This window comes from Oxyura jamaicensis, chromosome 12 (genome assembly GCF_011077185.1).
Source record: "Oxyura jamaicensis isolate SHBP4307 breed ruddy duck chromosome 12, BPBGC_Ojam_1.0, whole genome shotgun sequence".
NCBI classification, from domain to species: domain Eukaryota; kingdom Metazoa; phylum Chordata; class Aves; order Anseriformes; family Anatidae; genus Oxyura; species Oxyura jamaicensis.
The window spans coordinates 9,132,814-9,150,304 of record NC_048904.1 but is presented as its reverse complement, the minus strand read 5'-3'; the positions used below and the strand labels follow the sequence as shown (position 1 = coordinate 9,150,304).

At 49.0% G+C, this 17,491-nt stretch overlaps 2 protein-coding genes across 5 annotated transcripts in view; one reads left to right on the top strand and one right to left on the bottom strand.

Annotated features, from left to right (window-relative positions):
- Nucleotides 1-17,491, top strand: part of DNAH1 (dynein axonemal heavy chain 1) — an 88,637-nt gene that overhangs the window by 61,199 nt on the left and 9,947 nt on the right. For all 3 annotated transcript variants that reach the window (XM_035337570.1, XM_035337571.1, XM_035337569.1), the window contains 18 exons: nt 228-388; nt 1,093-1,250; nt 1,380-1,553; nt 3,015-3,193; nt 3,995-4,225; nt 5,413-5,609; nt 6,412-6,547; nt 7,408-7,616; nt 8,126-8,297; nt 8,660-8,851; nt 8,986-9,096; nt 10,195-10,380; nt 13,195-13,386; nt 13,838-14,005; nt 14,621-14,812; nt 15,187-15,318; nt 15,705-15,830; nt 16,474-16,593. In XM_035337570.1, coding sequence (XP_035193461.1) covers nt 228-388; nt 1,093-1,250; nt 1,380-1,553; nt 3,015-3,193; nt 3,995-4,225; nt 5,413-5,609; nt 6,412-6,547; nt 7,408-7,616; nt 8,126-8,297; nt 8,660-8,851; nt 8,986-9,096; nt 10,195-10,380; nt 13,195-13,386; nt 13,838-14,005; nt 14,621-14,812; nt 15,187-15,318; nt 15,705-15,830; nt 16,474-16,593 — 3,036 coding nt within the window. The remainder of the gene's footprint in view (nt 1-227; nt 389-1,092; nt 1,251-1,379; nt 1,554-3,014; nt 3,194-3,994; nt 4,226-5,412; nt 5,610-6,411; nt 6,548-7,407; nt 7,617-8,125; nt 8,298-8,659; nt 8,852-8,985; nt 9,097-10,194; nt 10,381-13,194; nt 13,387-13,837; nt 14,006-14,620; nt 14,813-15,186; nt 15,319-15,704; nt 15,831-16,473; nt 16,594-17,491) is intronic.
- On the bottom strand, nt 11,413-16,974 carry LOC118173215 (HAUS augmin-like complex subunit 3). Of its 2 annotated transcripts, none has more exons than XM_035337577.1 (2): nt 16,946-16,974; nt 11,413-12,713 (listed from the first exon to the last, which is right to left on the bottom strand). In XM_035337577.1, the coding sequence occupies exon 2, from the start codon at nt 12,695-12,697 to the stop codon at nt 12,053-12,055; it is 645 nt and encodes a 214-aa protein (XP_035193468.1). In that variant the 5' UTR covers nt 12,698-12,713; nt 16,946-16,974; the 3' UTR covers nt 11,413-12,052. The 2 variants fall into 2 exon arrangements, with proteins under 2 accessions (XP_035193468.1, XP_035193467.1); XM_035337576.1 differs by lacking the exon at nt 16,946-16,974 and adding an exon at nt 16,591-16,725.

The window sequence follows — 17,491 nt, the reverse complement described above, 5'->3', positions numbered from 1 at the left end:
CTCCCAAACAAGGTGATGGCCCCATCACCACCTCTCTTTACCTGTTTCCTGCCATTGCATTTCATACCTCTCTGCTTGGATTCCTTCCATGCTGAGAGATCTACAGCTGTCCTTACTGAAGAAGTGAGCCTTCTGTCTCCTCTGATCCTTTGAAAGCCTAAGGGGGCAGGAAACAGCAAGTACTGCTGATCCTTTCCTCCAGCAGGTACTGCTGATTGTTCTTCTAGGTTCTCTGCATTGGTCCCACTGGCACAGGGAAGACTCTCACAATTACAGACAAACTACTGAAGAACTTACCTCTCAAATACGTCAGCCATTTCCTGATGTTTTCTGCACGCACCTCTGCCAACCAAACCCAGGATCTCATTGATAGCAAACTGGATAAGAGGCAAGTTTCCTTTCGGTGTTTGCAAAGGTGGCATCCCTGAGCTCAGTATTTCTATCAGCTTGATCATTTAGTTTCATCCCAAGACCTGAAGGGGCTCCAATCACATAGATCTGTGGAGAAGAAACAGGACAAACAGCAAAGCTGAGCTGGGCGTGAGAGATCCAGTAATAACCTGATACACTGTCAAGAATGTGAGAAGGATAAGTGAGGGTCTGTAAAAATTGCTCCAATCCTAGTTATTCCAGAAATACTACATTTCATGACACAAGTGTTTGCAAACCCACTGTGGGATGTTTATAGAAACTAATGAAGGGAGAATATTGGCTACTGATCCCTAGTCCCTTCTCCCTCCCCCCATGGTTAGCAGCTTCCCTTTTCCTTTTCAAACCAGCCAGCCATGGTTTGAAATTTCCAACATATTCATGGCCCTGAACCCATGCTTTCTCTTTGTTCCCATTGCCACTGCACATAAGCAGACAAAATTGCACCCATGTGCTTGCAAAGAAACCCATGCCCCAGATGTTGCTGTAGATCTTTTTCATGCAAAGGCCCATATATAAAGGCGTGTATAGAGCATAAGTTAAAGACAACTGAAACTGCTGACCCAGGAAGCACCTAGAGGAAAAACTGCTTCCTGGGACAAGTTAGGAGTACTTTTGCCATAGGAGCTGTCCTGTGTCCTTACGCATATTTTGTCCTTACAGGCGGAAGGGTGTGTTTGGTCCTCCAGTTGGGCAGTACTTCATATTTTTCATTGATGACTTGAACATGCCCATGCCAGAGGCGTACGGTGCTCAGCCACCCATCGAGCTGCTACGGCAGTGGTTGGACCACCAGGGCTGGTACGACAGGAAACAAATTGGTACGACACATCTTTGCCCAGTACTCCTGGCAAGAGTTGGCCTGTTGATATAGATACACATACTTTCTGGGGAGATCTGTGGCGAGGGTTTTTGGCTCAGCTTTCATTCCTGCTTTTACACTCCTCTAGGTACTTTTAAGAAGCTGGTAGATATTAATTTTGTCTGTGCCATGGGACCACCTGGAGGGGGAAGGAATGCTGTTACTCCACGCCTCACACGTCACTTCAATTACCTCTCGTTCACGGAGATGGAGGACAGCAGCAAGAAGACAATCTTCTCCACCATCCTTGGCAGCTGGATAGGTAAGCCTCCTCCTTATTATCTCAAGTCAACCCAATGGTAACGGATGTAGAAAGGGGAGAAACTAATATTTGTGATCTAATCAAAGGGTTAGAAGCTGGAACTTGCATTAGTTGTTTGAAGATGGTTTTGAAAAACTGGTGTTTGAGCCGTGGCAGAGAACTCATACACGGTTTAGTCTCTGGGCCAAACCAGCCAACTTCAACTTTGGCTCTAAGAATTTCATAAGATATTCCATAGCCTGTGCCTTCCAAAGAGAATTGTGTTTGTGATAGATGATGCAGATATTCTTCACCTCCACAAGTAAAGCAGAGAACTTGTGTTCTCTGTCTTGGTTTCTTATCTGGACTCCTCGGAGAAAGAAGTTGTAGAGAACCAGCGTTTTAAGAGCAAAAAGACGCAAGAGAGACTGAACAGGCTGGTGGGCACAGCATGGCGCAGTTTACCTGTGCTTTCAGCAGGCAGACACTTCCTCAGACAACAGCCTTCTGCAGAAGCTAAGCCTTCTGTTACTTCCCATCTGTTGCAGCCTGTGGACAGCTGAGCAGGGAGGATCTGAGCACAGTGCTACAGCCACACAGAAAAAAAAAGGTTCATCTGAAGTGAAAGGAGTACCTCTTATATTTGACAGGGTGGGAATTTAGGATCATCTTTGCAAATGTGTCCTCCTCTGCAAATCTGCCAGTAGGAAGGAGTGAGAATAGCGGGCTATGGTAAGACAAAGCCAAGCTGAGTGCTTGCAGTTTTCACAAGTGCCAGTACCTGGCTATGAGCTCAGGGACACACTGAAGTGTCTAGCTTCATTTTAAAATAAAATTAAAGAATTTTGGAAATAATGTGAAAAAGCATGAAGTGCTAGAGAGTCACAGGGCTCCTCTTCCACAGGAGTTTTGGTAATGAACTTGATTAGAATTGAGAAATATATTTTGTGCTCTGAAACTGGCAGCTATGTTTAAATCTTGCCACTATCACATAAGAAGTCATCCCTTAGCCATTCCTCAGAGACTTCACATTTGCTGAGCTCAATGAATTGCCAGGTGGTTTAGCTAAAAGGACACCTTCTAGCTTAAAAGTATCTGAGACTACACTGGGGGAGTGCAAAGAGGGAGAAGGGAAACCTGAGTGTTTCAGGTAGCACCATTACCTGCCTGGCAGCATCTCCTTTCTCCATGGGGTGCACAGACTCTTAACACTGCAGAATTGTTGTAATGTATTCTCCCCTCCTCAGGTCTGATTCCAATTTGGTTGGGAAACTCATTGGCAAGTTCTCTACTGCAAAGAGCTGAGACTTGGTCAGGGCCCCACACAGTCTCCATATAGGAAGTCAGGGAAAAAAGTGCAGTTCTGGTCAAATCTTAGCAACAAATCCTCTGCCACTTGGTGCCATCTGTCTGCACTGCTAGGACCTTCTTGTCCCAGTGTTGCCACCTTGACGTCCTTTCTATCTTTCTGTGTCTCTGCAGCTGGAGCACCTGCAGTCAAAGACTTGAATGAGCCCTTGGTTGATGCCACTATCTGTGTGTATTCGACCATCACATCCCAACTGCTGCCCACACCAGCCAAGTCACATTACACCTTTAACCTGAGGGACCTCTCCAAGGTGTTCCAGGGCATGCTCATGGCTGAGTCCAGCAATATCGAGGTCAGTCCTCTCAGCAGCACAGTGCTTCCCTGGGGAAGAACAGGAATGTTCCAGTCCAAACTCAGTTTCCTGTTGAAACTTTATTTTCATACTGTTCAATGAATTTAGTGATGTTCCCTCAATGAATTTAGTGATGTTCACCTAGTACCGGCACTACACAGACCACCCCAAGCCTTCCTTGGTGTGTTATCTGCCAGGTGCGTGGCCACGGGGAGTCAGTGCCACCCAGCCTAGCCATTCATTCCTGCAGGGCTGGACAGAGCCCTAGGAGACCAGATGGGACCATGCAGGGACAGAGGTTTTGTCCTGTTACCAACTTATGCCAATGGAGGCTTCTGTCCCTTCAGTTTTCCCGAGGACCTTGCTCGGTAGGTCCAGCTTAGCCTGTAGGTGTTGATTTATCACAGAAAGTACTTGGGGATCTGCTTCTGTGCCACACCCAAAGAGAAGGATCTTTCCAGAAAATGAGAACTCGTGAAAACAGTAAAAAATTAAGTCATACTGAAGGAAGGATAAGGACAAACACGAGACTTACATTTCTCAGCGAAACCCTGGCAGATGGACTAATAGGGTATTAACTGCAGCTGTAATGAGCTTTCTGCAGAGCAGCTGTTTTGGCAGGAGTTGGTTTTGAGGAGAAGGGAATGCAGCTTCTTCTGCACAGTTCTTCTCCACTCCAGCTGCTTTCTAGTAGGAGTGGGGCTGCACATGTGCCTGGCAGGAACCAACCTTCCTGACAGAGAGGCCTTTAACACTTCTCTGCTTCTCTCATGAGGGTGTTTTGCTGCGATTTCTTACCAGGACAAATCACACCTGCTGCGACTGTGGTACCATGAGAGCTGTCGGGTCTTCTCTGATCGCCTGGTCGCTAAAGAGGACCAGACCTGGTTTGATAACCTGATGAAAAGCATGATGGAGGAACTAGGCACCACTTTTGAGGAGGTTGTCCCTTCCCAGCCAATTCTGTTTGGCGACTTCATGGAACAAGACGCCCCTGTCAGACAGTACAAAGAAATCAACAGCCAGGAAAAGGTAAGGATCCCAAGAAATCATGACAGTATGAATTGTGTTCACATCTTCCAAGTCTTCTGCAAACAAAAAGACAGAAGTTAATAACCATGGGGCTGCTAAAACTGAAGGTCTCTGGAATCATACATCCTCCCAAAGCTCTCTTGTGGAATCCTACCCCAGACACGGCTAGTGGTTGCATATGGTGCAGATGGGAATTGGAGGTGGAAAAAGCTGTCTCTGCATTGCCTTCCTGGAGGCAGCCTGCTATACAAAGTCTCCCAGATAAGCCGTATTCAGGAACAAAAAGTGAAATTTGCTGGAAAGAAATGGCACATTACCCCCAAACAATTCTACATTTACCATTAAAGCCTTCACAAATGACCTTTGCAACTAATTAATGTTACTGCTAGATTCCCTGTTGGAGAAGATACTGTGAATAGTTTGATAGTGGTAATTAAGTAAAGGCAATGAGTAGTGTGTTTTGCACTCATTATCAGAAACAGATGATTATCCTGTCATCTCCCCTCTTGTGATAGCTGTGTGACAAGGACCGATAATTAACTGAGCTTCCTAATCTTTTTTTGCAAAGGATGTAGGCTTGTCCCCCAGTGAGGTGAGCCCAGCTGAGACAGCCAGACTTCCCAAGGTGCTGCACAGTCCCCTGATGCACAAAGGACTTGGTCACCTAGGCAGGGACCTCAGTGCTGTATCAATTCTGGCTGATGTTGCTTGCCCAGGTTTACAGCAAGAGTGCTGAAGGAGTATGACCAAATCCTGGATATCTTTGTCTCATCTGCTCTGCCCTGAGGCTGCTGTTACAGAGAGCCCTGGAAAAGTCAGGAGGCACTGGTTATATGGTTATCCTGTGCAATGGCTGGACCACAAGAGGGGTGCACTTCTCAACCTTGCTAGCCATAGACAGTCATTCTTCCAGCACCTGCCCTTTTATTGCCCTGACCGCAGGACCAGCAGCAGGAGGCAGCTATAGAGCCAGGAAGCCCTCCCAGATGCAGACCCTGGAACAGCACAGGGCAGGCTGTTTTAATTTGAACCATGCCTTGCTGCTTTTCTAGGTAAACAGCATCATCAGGAACAGCAAACTGAAGTCACTTGCCTGAGTTTAACGTCTCCATTCAGTAGTTGCTGAATGCTTTTATTCACCGATTTGCTTTGATCTGTTGGCCATAAGTGTCTGCTTCTGCCTGCAGCTGAAGATTGTGATTGAGGATTACCTGGAAGAGTACAATCAAACCAACACCGCAGAGCTGAAGCTGGAGCTTTTCATGGATGCAATGCAGCACATCTGCCGAATCAGCCGGATCCTGCGGCAGGCCCCAGGGAATGCTCTTCTCCTGGGTGTTGGGGGGAGTGGGAGGCAGTCTCTCACCAGGCTGGCATCTCACATGTAAGTGATGGGCTCCATTCACATAAAGTGGAGCAGCACCATCGGGTTCCTCCAGAGATTCTCTTTTCCTGCCCTTTCTGCTACTGTTTGCACATTTTTGAGGTTGCTGTCTCTTCAGATACAACAGTCAAGAGCTAGGGCTCAGTTAACACACACATCTACACCAGAAAAATTGGACTTTTGCTTGCTGGTAGTTCAGTTACTGTTGTGTGTGTGTGCAGAAAATTAGCTAATACAATGCAGTCCACATCAACTCAAGGGCCTGTGTAGCATAGTTCTGGGAGGGATGGGGGGCTCCTTCCTTGGAGCCAGGCAGCAGGAAGACAAAGACAGGAGCTCCTACTGACAAATAAGTGACACTGACAGCCTGGCAAGTGGCATCTGTGAATATAGGGAGCCAGGGAAATGGGCTGGGGAAGCAAGCTGTTCCAGTCCTGAATATAGGATGTGAACACAGAAAATGCAGCCATGGTGCCCTGGCACACTGTCCTCCAAGTGCTACATCACAAAAAAAAAAATGGTGAACTGCTCTCTCTCTTACTCTGAGGCTCTTTGTAAGGGTTTGCAGTTGGACACATACAGTGTGATGCTGTTAGCTAATGAAGTTAGATTTCAGCTTCCTATCTAGCTCAGGTATCGCTACTGTGAGTAAAACATTTGGGGATTGATAGCTAGAGATGCTCAAGGACAGATGTGTGCTCAGTGCTCTGTAGGAAAACAATGTGGTTGAGTCTTCTCTGTGTCCATGATATACTCAGGATTGACAAAACATTGCACTTGATGTAACTTCTCTTTCTTTTAGGGCAGATTATGAGTGTTTCCAGATAGAATTGTCCAAAAATTACGACATGACCGAATGGCGAGATGACGTGAAGAAGATCATGATGAAGGCAGGCCTTGAAAGTCTACCCAAAACCTTCCTATTTGTAGACACACAGGTATGGGAGTGTTAGCATGGTTGATTCCTTCTCATGAGGAGTCAGAAATATACCTCCAAGTTCAATAAATCCCCCTGAAGAGGGTTGAGGAGCTTGATCCAGGATAACATTGGCTTGTCACTGTAAAGTGTCGCTTCCTAATGACTAAGCCAACTTCTGGAGTTCATGGTTATGCTCCCAATAGGCTTTTATACTGTCTTCATTATCATAGGAACCAGGTTGCTTCTGGCAGTGCCCTAAGCAGTGAGATAAGCATCTGTCAAATGCTTGTTCGCTCATCCTTTTCCCTGCAGGGAGAAGCATATGTGGGCGAAGGTTCAGGGGGGCATTGGAGGGTACATTTAGACAAGTAGATGGATGCTGTGTATGACTGATTTTGACAGAGAGGCAAGTGTATCTCTGGAGGGGAATCATCCCACAGACTTGACACGTCCCTACAGTTACTCTGCCTTCTGTACCAATGAGCTTTATCCTAATGGCAAAGTATTCTGCTGTGCTGGAGGAACAAAGACCTAGAGCACACAGTCAACTGGGGCCTGCTTACAGAGTCATTATGATGAGGCAGGGAGCTAGACCCTGAATACTATTTATCTCTAAGAAAATGGTGAATGAGCAGAAGGAAGACTTGTTCCCAGACACGCCACCCCTGAAATGGCTTAACATGGCTGCTGAATTGTAAAGCCTGGCCGTGAGACAGAGTATGCTTTACTGGAGCTCAGTGACCACAGAAATTATTTCTTCTAGCAGAGGCTGAGGGCTGTATTTATCCACAAGTAATCTACATGGCATGTGGAAACCTGACTCTCCGATGACTTAGGCAACTGCTTTTTTTTCTCCTCCTCCCCCTCTCATCTACTTAGATTAAAAATGAATCCTTCCTTGAAGACATCAACAACCTGCTCAACTCAGGTGACATTCCCAACATTTACAGCCCTGAGGATCAAGAACAGATCATGACAGCTATGAAGCCTGTTGTGCGAGAACTAGGGCAGCAGCCCACCAAGGCTAATCTGATGGCTGCATACACAGGACGGGTTCGCAGCAATATCCACATGGTTCTGTGCATGAGGTATAGCTCAAGGGTAGAACTCTATGCTGCCAGTGTTAATTATTCCCTTGTTGTTCTGTGTCTTCCATCACTCTTTGTCAAGGGAGCTTTATTTCTCAGCCTCTGACTTTGGAGGAGGAGTAACATTTGCATACCACTTTCCTCTAGGAGTAGATACTTTTTAATACTTTTTTTCCTGATTATTAAGGTGAAGCTTGATAAGTTTAAGAATACGATTGTATGTGATTCAGATTACATATAAGCTTCCTCCTTCCTTCATGTGCTATTGAGGTGCTTGCTATAGAAATACCTTGCTTAAATTTGGGGTTCAGTTGCACTGTATTTAATCATGAATGCAGTGCGTAGTCCATGAGCAGTTTGCTTGCTTGCTTGCAGAAGAGCTGCATGAAAATACAAGGTGGTCTTATGCTGTAAGACATCAGGATTGCTCTAGGGAAGTAGGAAAACTACTTTATCTCTTTATCTATAGCTAGTTGTAACATATTTTTTTGGCATGTCTTTCCACCCAGCCCTATTGGAGAAGTCTTCCGTGCACGCTTGAGACAGTTCCCCTCTCTCGTGAATTGCTGTACCATTGACTGGTTTAATGAGTGGCCTGCTGAAGCTCTGCAGTGTGTTGCCTCCTCCTTCTTGCAGGAGATTCCACATCTCGGTGCCAGCACTGAAGTTGTTAATGGGATGGTAGGTGCTACACTCAACACACAAAGCACAGCTCCTGTATGCTCATATGTGCCACCTCTCCATATGGGCACAGATGGGCAACAGCTGCAAGACACATGCAGAAAAGTCCTATGCTGTAGTAGTAGTAGCGTTTCCTAATTGCTTCATTCAAATCCCGAATCAGTTAGCATGCCTTGAAATGGCCATGTTCGCTTCTTACCTGCTGCATGCCATTGAAGCCCACATGCACATACTCACTTGCTCTGCTGTGAGTGTGTACTTAAGCTCTTTGTAATCCTAGCCCTGGACTCTCTCTGGGCACTTCATAGGCCTGCCTAACATGCAGTTCTGGATAAGATTGTTTTTTTCCTTTCTCCTTGTAGATCCAAATGTGTGTAGAAATTCATCAGAGTGTAGCAAGGAAGTGCCAAGTGTACCTGGCGGAGCTGGCCAGACACAATTATGTCACTCCCAAGAGCTACCTTGATTTCCTCAGCATCTTCAGTTCCCTGATTGGAAAGAAGAAACAGGAGCTGAGGACAGCCAGGAAGAAGATGAGTGGTGGCCTGGACAAGGTTTGTCCCTCACAACCACTGCTCTGAGCAGTGATTTTAAAGCTGCAGAGATGCAGCGAGATAGCTCCTACAGAGCACCCACGAGGGGCAGCACAGACCTTCCCTGGGGCTCTCACTCTGTTCTGCTCCTGCAGCTCCAGCAAACAGCAGAGGATGTAGCGAGGATGCAGCAGGAGCTGGAGTCTGCCCGCCCTCTCCTGGCGCAGGCAGCTAAGGACACGCTGGCAACTATGGAAGAGCTGCAGGTACTGCTGCTGGACAGCCCTGAGATTCCCACATCTGACTGCTCAGGTTTGCACAGCACGTGGGGAGGCCTTGCAGGGATTGCATGAAGTTCTGCTTGATCTGAAAGCATAAGATCAGTACAGCAGATATTTGTGCAGAACAGCACTACCAGGGACAATAGCCTTCTGCTGAGGACCCTGCCCTGCTGTTGGTGGGTATCAGTCACAACCTCCCAGCCTGCTAGCAGAAGCAATGGTTCATGTGCCCCTGTATGAAACCACAGCTTAGTGGAACAGGAAACCAAGCTACCAGCTCCTTTTCCTCACTGGTTTAGCTCTTCACAGACACAGACTACTACTAACTCAGTCCCAAGGTGGCCTGAGCAGCTCTAAAGACCAGACTGCTGCCTCTGCGAGGTCTCCTTCCTATGCATCCCAACATCAGGGAGCTGATCCAGCTACAGCCTGCTCCGGCCTGCCCAAAGATCAAGGACCATCACACAGCCACTCATACCACTGCAGAAAAGGGAACTGTTCTCTGTGGGCTCTCACTATCTTCCCTCCTCATGTTCCTCCCTGCCCGTATCCCACTGTAGTTTGGCCAGATTGAGACACAAACACCATACAGCTCTTTGAAGGGGGGGACGGGGACAAACAAGTCTTCACTTTCTCATCTCTCATGCTTCCCAGAGGTGGCCTGATCCACTCACAGAATAAGGTTTGGCTATATTCCACGTCCCCTCTGCACCTCCTGGTAGTGCTTTAATCCTTAGAGGCAGGCAGAAGTGACAGTTACAGAAACAAAAGCCTCAGCACATCTTCCTGTTCCTCCATATCCCTATGCACTTGCTGTCACATTCACTCCCTGTGCTAACAGGAGAAATGGGTAGAGCAGATAATTCCTGCAGGGCTAACACTGTTCCAGGGCAGGCAGAGCTGGAGTTTATGGATCATCTCTGCAATCTCCTGCTGGAGATTGGAGCAGCTAAGCCTCAGCATGTGCCTGCTGGAAAAAAACACATGACCTGACAGGACAGCTGTGATTCTTACCTAGCAATGCAGAGCACCAAATAGGTGCTGTCTTCAGCCATGCTTCTGAGGTTGTCTTTGCTACTGCAGGTAGACACAGCTATGGCCGAAGAGACAAGAAATGCTGTGCAGGCTGAGGAGACGAAGGCCAAAGAAAAAACCCAGAAAGCCCAAGCTATTGCAGATGATGCTCAGAAGGACCTGGCTGAAGCCCTCCCAGCCCTAGATGCTGCTCTGGCCAGCCTGAGGAAGCTAAACAAAAATGATGTTACAGAGGTAACTGACTGCGGGGGAGGGAGGGGAGTAGAGGTTCTTGTGATCATGGAGGGTGTCTGAGGTGCATCAAGGCTGGCAAGGCACTGCACTTAACTTGCTATTGCTGTAGCTGATCTCAACAGTACTTTGCAGCAATTCCTCTTCTATAAGCTTGCAGTAACCACAGCCTTTTTCAGCAGCTCCATCCTTTCCCCTGGGCTCATGCAGTGGGCTGCTTGTCCATCTACACATCCTCCACCAGCCAGCTCTTTTTCACTTCCCTGTCTTACAGAGAAAGTCATCCTGTAGTCAGTTGCAGGGCCATCCTTGTCCATGGGGGTAAGTGGCAGGCCATGCTATGATGTGGCCCTGAGTGTTGACTGCAGGGCATGGATATAAATCTAGCAGCACATTGAGCCAACAAGCTCTTTAGAAAGGGGATCCACCACCAGAAAAGAGAACGAGGCAAGGGGCAGGGGACTGACTTCAAGGAAATCTGGCTTGAAAGAGGATCGTCAGAGAAAAGAAGGTGGTCCTGACCCTGCAGTGGGAAGTGGCAAAGTCCCTACCCATAGCTTAGAGAAACCTCGACAACTGTCAGCTGCAAATACAGTCATCAGCAAGGGATGGTGCTGGTAGATATAAGGTATGAGTTTTCACTGCATAGGGTATGACAGCTATGAAGGAGAATAACAGGCTTATTGCTCTATAACTGTGAATAGCAGACATTTATTCCCCACAAAACATGCACATCTGTTCCCCATGAAGGTGGGGAAAGACAGTGTCAGTCCACTTGCCCCCCCCCCAGCACCTACCCTCTTATAGAGCTGGCATGGAAAGTCTCATAACTACTCAAGGTTTCCAATACCAACTCACAAGATACTTCAATTTCTTACACATTAAACCCACCCATTGGTTTCAGGAAAATTCATTTAAGGATTAAGCTCCATGCTTATTTTAAGCTTAGCTGCTGCACCACGACCTGCCCGCCACTCAAGCCAGGACCACCAGGGATCGCTGCCTAGCCCAGCCACAGCCTCCATACACCCGCAGTGCTCCAGCACCTGGTGGGAGGACTGCTGCGACACAGTCACACCGCACCACAACGAGTGTGGCTGGGAAGAAGCACTGACCCTACCTTGTTCTCCTTGATAGCTTTCAGAGTCTTCTGGGCCCACTGCAGCACAGCACTGTGGCCTTCCACTTTGGCCATCATGGTTATAACCTCCCTCTGGGTACAGATATATGATTTCTCCATTTGTTTCAGCTCCTTCCAGTAACTGCATTGGTTCCCTGATAACTCATCTCCATTGGTCCTGAGGCTTTTCACCACCATTGTTTGCTTGGTGTCTGTTCTCTCTGGGGCTTTTTGGCTGCCACCTCTCTTCACCGCATCCCCCATACTCAGCATCTCACTGCCACTGCTCCCCTCTGCTAGCAATTCTGCCCTTGAGCCTTGGGCTATTATTTCTTGGCTTTCTTCTGCTGCCACCTGATCTGTCTCTGCACACTCTGGACAAAGAGCTACTTGTCTTCCCTCCAGTATTTCCCAGGCTAAGTCCACCTCTGTCCAAGCCTCCAGCCTTTCCTGCAGACTGCTCTCTCTCTGCACATCTGCCCCCTGAGCATCAGGAGCCAGGGCAGTCCCTGGCAGGACCTGCTGGAAGAACTGCTCAAACGCATCTGCCAACTGTTATTCCAGCTCAATGTAAGGACTGAGGTCCATCTCGTACAGCATCACTGGTGACCAGTCTTTGCCCACTTCCCAGTGCCAATTCACCAGCTGCTTTGCAACCTTGCTGATTTGGTTCAGAACAGCACTGGCTTGGAAAACCTCCACTTCCAGGTCAGCTTGAGCCTTCCTCAAGGCCTGCTTCACTACCTTCTCCTCCTTCTGCAAATAGCTAAGCTCCTGCTGCAGACTGGCTGCCCAAACCTGCAGCTTGTTGTGCCGCCAGAGCTGACATGCACGATAGTCCTTCAGCTCCTGGACCTCCCACTCCAGGGCCTCTAGAGAGGGTCCCTCAGCCTCTGGTATCACACGTAGGAGCCATGGGACCTGGTGACACTTCTGCAATGCCTGCTCAAGTTCATCACTTTCCAGGATGGGCTTGTCTGCAGCCACCAGAGTGTTGTAGGCCTGCACCTCAGCTGGGCTCAGCACATTCTCCTCACCCACTGTTTTGCAGAACCACTCAAGGAACTGCTCTGTCTCAGGGCAGTCAAAGTCACTCTCAAGAAGGGTTTCTGCCTGGGGGTGGACCAGATGAAGGGTCTTCATGACCTCTGCTCTTCTGACTGTGCCCAGGAAGGTCTGGGAGCATCTCTGGCTGAACATGGCAAAGTGGCCAACACTAGAAGAGACAAAGCTGGAGTTATTCTTCCCACATCCATCTCAAAGGATCTCTAGCAGCACTCCTACCGGTCTGATTGAGGAAAGACTCCATCAGTCTCTCCACAACTGCTGCAAACCACGGGGCACAGGCCCTACAGCATTTCCAGGGTGGGACACAAGACAAACAAGAGCCCTCAGAGCAAGGGAGAAAGTCTGCCCATGCCCTGTGTCTGTACTGCCCCCTTCCCAGGGCTGTACAGCTCTGGCTTCTTTACTAAGACACCTACATCCTGTAGATACTCATCACAGAGCACTGGGGCAGGCTTTTTCAGCTTACATTTTTCTCCATGCCCTTTCTGATAATCACCTCTTCCTTCTGATACCTCTCCTGCCTGCCTGTGTGCTGCATCCTGTAGGTGTCCTTCCTCTGGTCCAGAGGAGGTTGAGCACCCCATCTCACTGAGGACCAGGCCAACCCATTGTCTTTGTTTGGATTTAAGGTACGAGCAATGCAGCGGCCTCCCCTTGGTGTGAAAATGGTGATTGAAGCAGTCTGCATCATGAAAGAAGTCAAGCCCAAAAAAGTGGCAGGAGAAAAACTGGGCTCCAAGGTGGATGATTACTGGGAGCCAGGCAGGGCCCTTCTTCAGGACCCTGACAAGTTCTTGAATAGCTTATTTAAGTATGATAAGGTAAGCCGTGACAGAGGGAATCCGTGACTAGGGATCAGGCATTGCCTTACACAGCTCATTCTCACAACAGTGAAGCCTAAAGCTCCTTTCAGGCAACACCCTTCAGCAGCACTGGGGATGTGTTTGGCCTGGAAGTCCTCGTGACAGCTGGCTGCTCTTCATGAATTTGGGCAATGGGACCCAGACACACAGGTCCCCCCTTCTCTCCCTCTGCTCTTTCTGCTTGGAGGAGCTGGACGTGGGATGGGAAGGGATTTACCCAACCCTACAGCAGTGTCTCCCAGGCCTCAGCACACAGCAGTGTGATTCTCACTCCAGCGTGATGCCTAAGCCACCCTGACAGGTCCTGAACCAGGCTGCAGTCACTGCGAGAAGCCTTTTCTGACCTCCCTCAGTCAGATCTCTGGCACCCTCATCTCCAGTCTCCTTTTTCTCCCACCGTTCCTCACAGGACAACATTCCAGATGCCGTGATCAGAGCCATCCAGCCGTACATCGACAGTAAGGAGTTTCAGCCAGCTGCCATCGCCAAAGTCTCCAAAGCTTGCACCTCCATCTGCCAGTGGGTGCGTGCCATGCACAAGTACCACTTTGTGGCTAAGGTCGTGGAGCCCAAGCGGGTAAGAGGCAACATGGCTGGGTTGCTCTTGGTGTTAGGGAATGCAGGACTAGCAGTCCCCTCCTGCAGGCAGTGCTGAGAGTTACCAGCTGTGTTGTGCAAGTCAGAGCTTACACTCAGATCAAGCCCTGGCAGAGCCATGAGGCCCAAAAGCCCATTAGTTTAATGAATTCAGCTTAGGACACACTGAAATGGAGCTAATACTGTGCTTCCAGAGTCATTCCCACGTTGCAGTTGTGCTTCAGCCTTAATTCTCTCCAAACCTAGTGTTTTCTGTGTTATTTTGGGGCAAGCAGAGGAACCTTTCCTTGCGTTCAACAGTGGCCCACATCCTGAACTTGTGTAGGCTTGCACAGGCTGCTGTTTTTTTTTTTTTTGGAGCTATACAGAAAAGCCTTCCTCACACCTGTCTTTATTTCTGGGCTTGCAGAACCTGACATTGGAGCTCAGCAGGTAAACCTTTGTTGTACAGGGAAGGATCTCATTTTCAGCTAGTGCCCTTATGGGGGGGGGAAATCTTCCCCAAACCAGCTTCTGCTGTAAGATCTCTGGCTTTCTGGGGAAGAGCCTGGCCACACGCTCAGCAAATCCACTGTCTGCTTGTGTATCTCCTCAGCGAGCCTGGCGGGAGGCAGAAGAGGACCTGCGCGCCACTCAGCAGGTCCTTGAGGCAGCTAAGGAACGCCTGAGGGATGTTGAAAGCGGTATTGCCATGCTGCAAGCCAAGTACAAGAGCTGCATAGCCAAGAAGGAGGAGCTGGAGATGAAGTGTGAGCAGTGTCAGCAGAGACTGGACCGCGCCGATACGGTAGGGGACAGAACCAGATTCTTCCTGCTTACATGAGACAGCAGGATTTCAGGCCAAGGAGCACAGTGTTGAAAATCCCTGTGCCTGCCACTTCCAACAGCCTGGCAATACTAGGTTGGAGCTGGTTGGCCAGATCTCAGCAGCACATTAGGGTTGGTGAAGCTAAGCTTCCCCATGCCACAGCTTTCTTAGCTAGCAACGGGGCTCCAGGGACAGCCAAGAGCATCCCAGTACACCCAGGACAAAGTGCTTAAAGTTGGGGACAGAATTTAGGATGTGTAGGCACCTCTGGTCCCTAAAGTCACCTGCAGTATTACCCAGAGATTAGCAGGTCCAGGACAGAGCAGCTCTCACCCATGTAACTTATCCTACAGCTTATAAACAACCTGGCTGATGAAAAGGTGCGCTGGCAGGACACCGTCGAGAACCTGGATTACAAGATCAACAACATTGCTGGGGATGTGCTGGTCGCTGCTGGCTTTGTTGCCTACCTGGGCCCCTTCACAGTAAGTGTGCAGTGCTTCCTGCGAGGGGCTCAGTAGCCACTCTGCTTTCCTGGCCAGACGGGCTGCAGGTCACATTCTGTCAGCTCTTAACCCCAAAGCAGGGTGCAACCTGGTGCACTTCCCAGCCCCTCTGGTAACCTTGTTGCCCAGGATGTCTGCTAGCACCACCTCACTGTGTGCTCTGAGCAAGGGCAAAGCTGTAATGCCATAATCCCTTCAACCAGGGCACACAGAACAGGGCAAAAGGATGCAATATCCCTCCTGGATCTCTCCATTTGTGCTGGAGGCTACACAGAATCACACTTGATCAGAAACAGGAGAGTGAAATGCACACAGTATAAGAGCTGCTACAAAAAGAACGGCTCTGATTGTGCTTCTTGTGGCAGGGACACTACCGTGTAGCGCTGTGCAAGGAGTGGCTAAGCCAACTCTCAGAAAACAACATTCCTCACACCGAGGAACCAAACCTGATCAGCACACTTGGAGACCCCGTGGAAATCCGCTCCTGGCAGGTAAGTTGCAGAAAAGACAACACCCCAGACTGAAGATGCAGGGGATAGGTCTCCCTCAAGCAAAGGCTAAAACACTCAGTGTGCAATTCACTGGGAGCTACTGTACCAGAGGAGAGACTCCAAACAGCTCAACAATTGCTGCCAGGGCTCCTTGTACAACAAGCAGGAGAGGACCAACAGCATCCAGGGCAGCAGCAGCTCTGGGGGCATCACACACCTCAGCGCACTGGGTTTACACTTTATATAGAGTATAATTAGAGCAAAGCCCTGGCCATAGCCTGCCTACGCCTAAGTCCACAAGCATGGCTCTGTCCCGTGGCTCAGCCCCTTTCCAGGGGGAACTGCATCTCTGCAGTACCCTCACCATCATCCCCCACCCAGCCGTAAGCATTACCACACAGGCACGAGGGTAGTAAGAGCTTCTCAGGATAGGCCCTATTCCATTTCACAGCTACCATCCTGGATGACTAAACAGAGCCCAAATGCTTGGGACTCCCTGAATCTGGGCCCAAGAATTGATCCAACACACTCACAGCAGGCACACACATTAAAGGGAGAACAGGCCAGTTAGGATCTGAAGTGTTAGATGAGTTATACCACATTTCAAAGCATTCCCAACATACAGCCTTTTCTTCCCAAACAGATTGCTGGCTTACCCAATGACACCCTGTCTGTGGAGAATGGGGTAATAACCCAGTTCTCCCAGCGCTGGACTCACTACATAGATCCCCAGGGACAAGCAAACAAGTGGATCAAGAACCTGGTAAGAGCTATGGGGCAGAAAGCCAAGTCTGCAGAACTGGAGAAGCAGCTTTCTGTTAGGAGCTGTGCAGAGCAGCCTCAGATCTCGTGCTGCAGAGCTGCAAGAACCCCCACTACTGCCCCAGCCTGGCCCTTCCAATACCAGGCAGGGACTGCATTCATCCCAGCTGAATTTCCCTGCTTGGAGAAATCAACACAGGGAAACAGGGTTGGGCTTGGACTTTCGTAAGTAAGCAAGGCCCCGGATTCTGGGAACCTTACACTCTTCACCATTACCCTAAAACAGAACAATACCAGCATGACCCATAACAGCCTTTAAAGCCTCTAGGACAGAGGACTCAGGGTGACATTACCCAACTCACAAGCACAATACCTACTGCCAAAATGCTGGTAACACAAACCACTATCTCTTCTCTCCCTCCAGAAGGTGGCCCGCTGCCCTTTTAAAGGGCGAGGAGGAAGCCTGACAGCTGCTCCTGTTGTGCTCCCCCATGGGCTTTTCCCACCTACCTGCTCTCACTTTGCAGACAAACGAAGTGTGAGTTACCAGTACAGGGCTCTGCAGAGGCAGAGCTGCCTGAAGGAGTCTTTCCTGAGTCCCCTTCCCCCTGTCGTTTCTGCTGCCCAGCTGGGCTGCGTGTATTGTCTGGTGATGCCTTGTGGGTGGGCTAAATTTACCAAAATAGCAAAAAAAAACTAGCTGAGCAAGAAGATGTATAATTTCTGCTGCTTTGGGGACTTAAATCTGCACAGCAAAAGGTGTACCACACATGTGAAGGATGGGCAAGGCACATCAGAAATGGGATTAGGTGCCCTTGGTTGACTGAGCCTTAGCCTGCACGCCTCAGCAAACATCACATCAGCAAACATGCCCCAAAGTTAGGACCCATGTGTGCCAT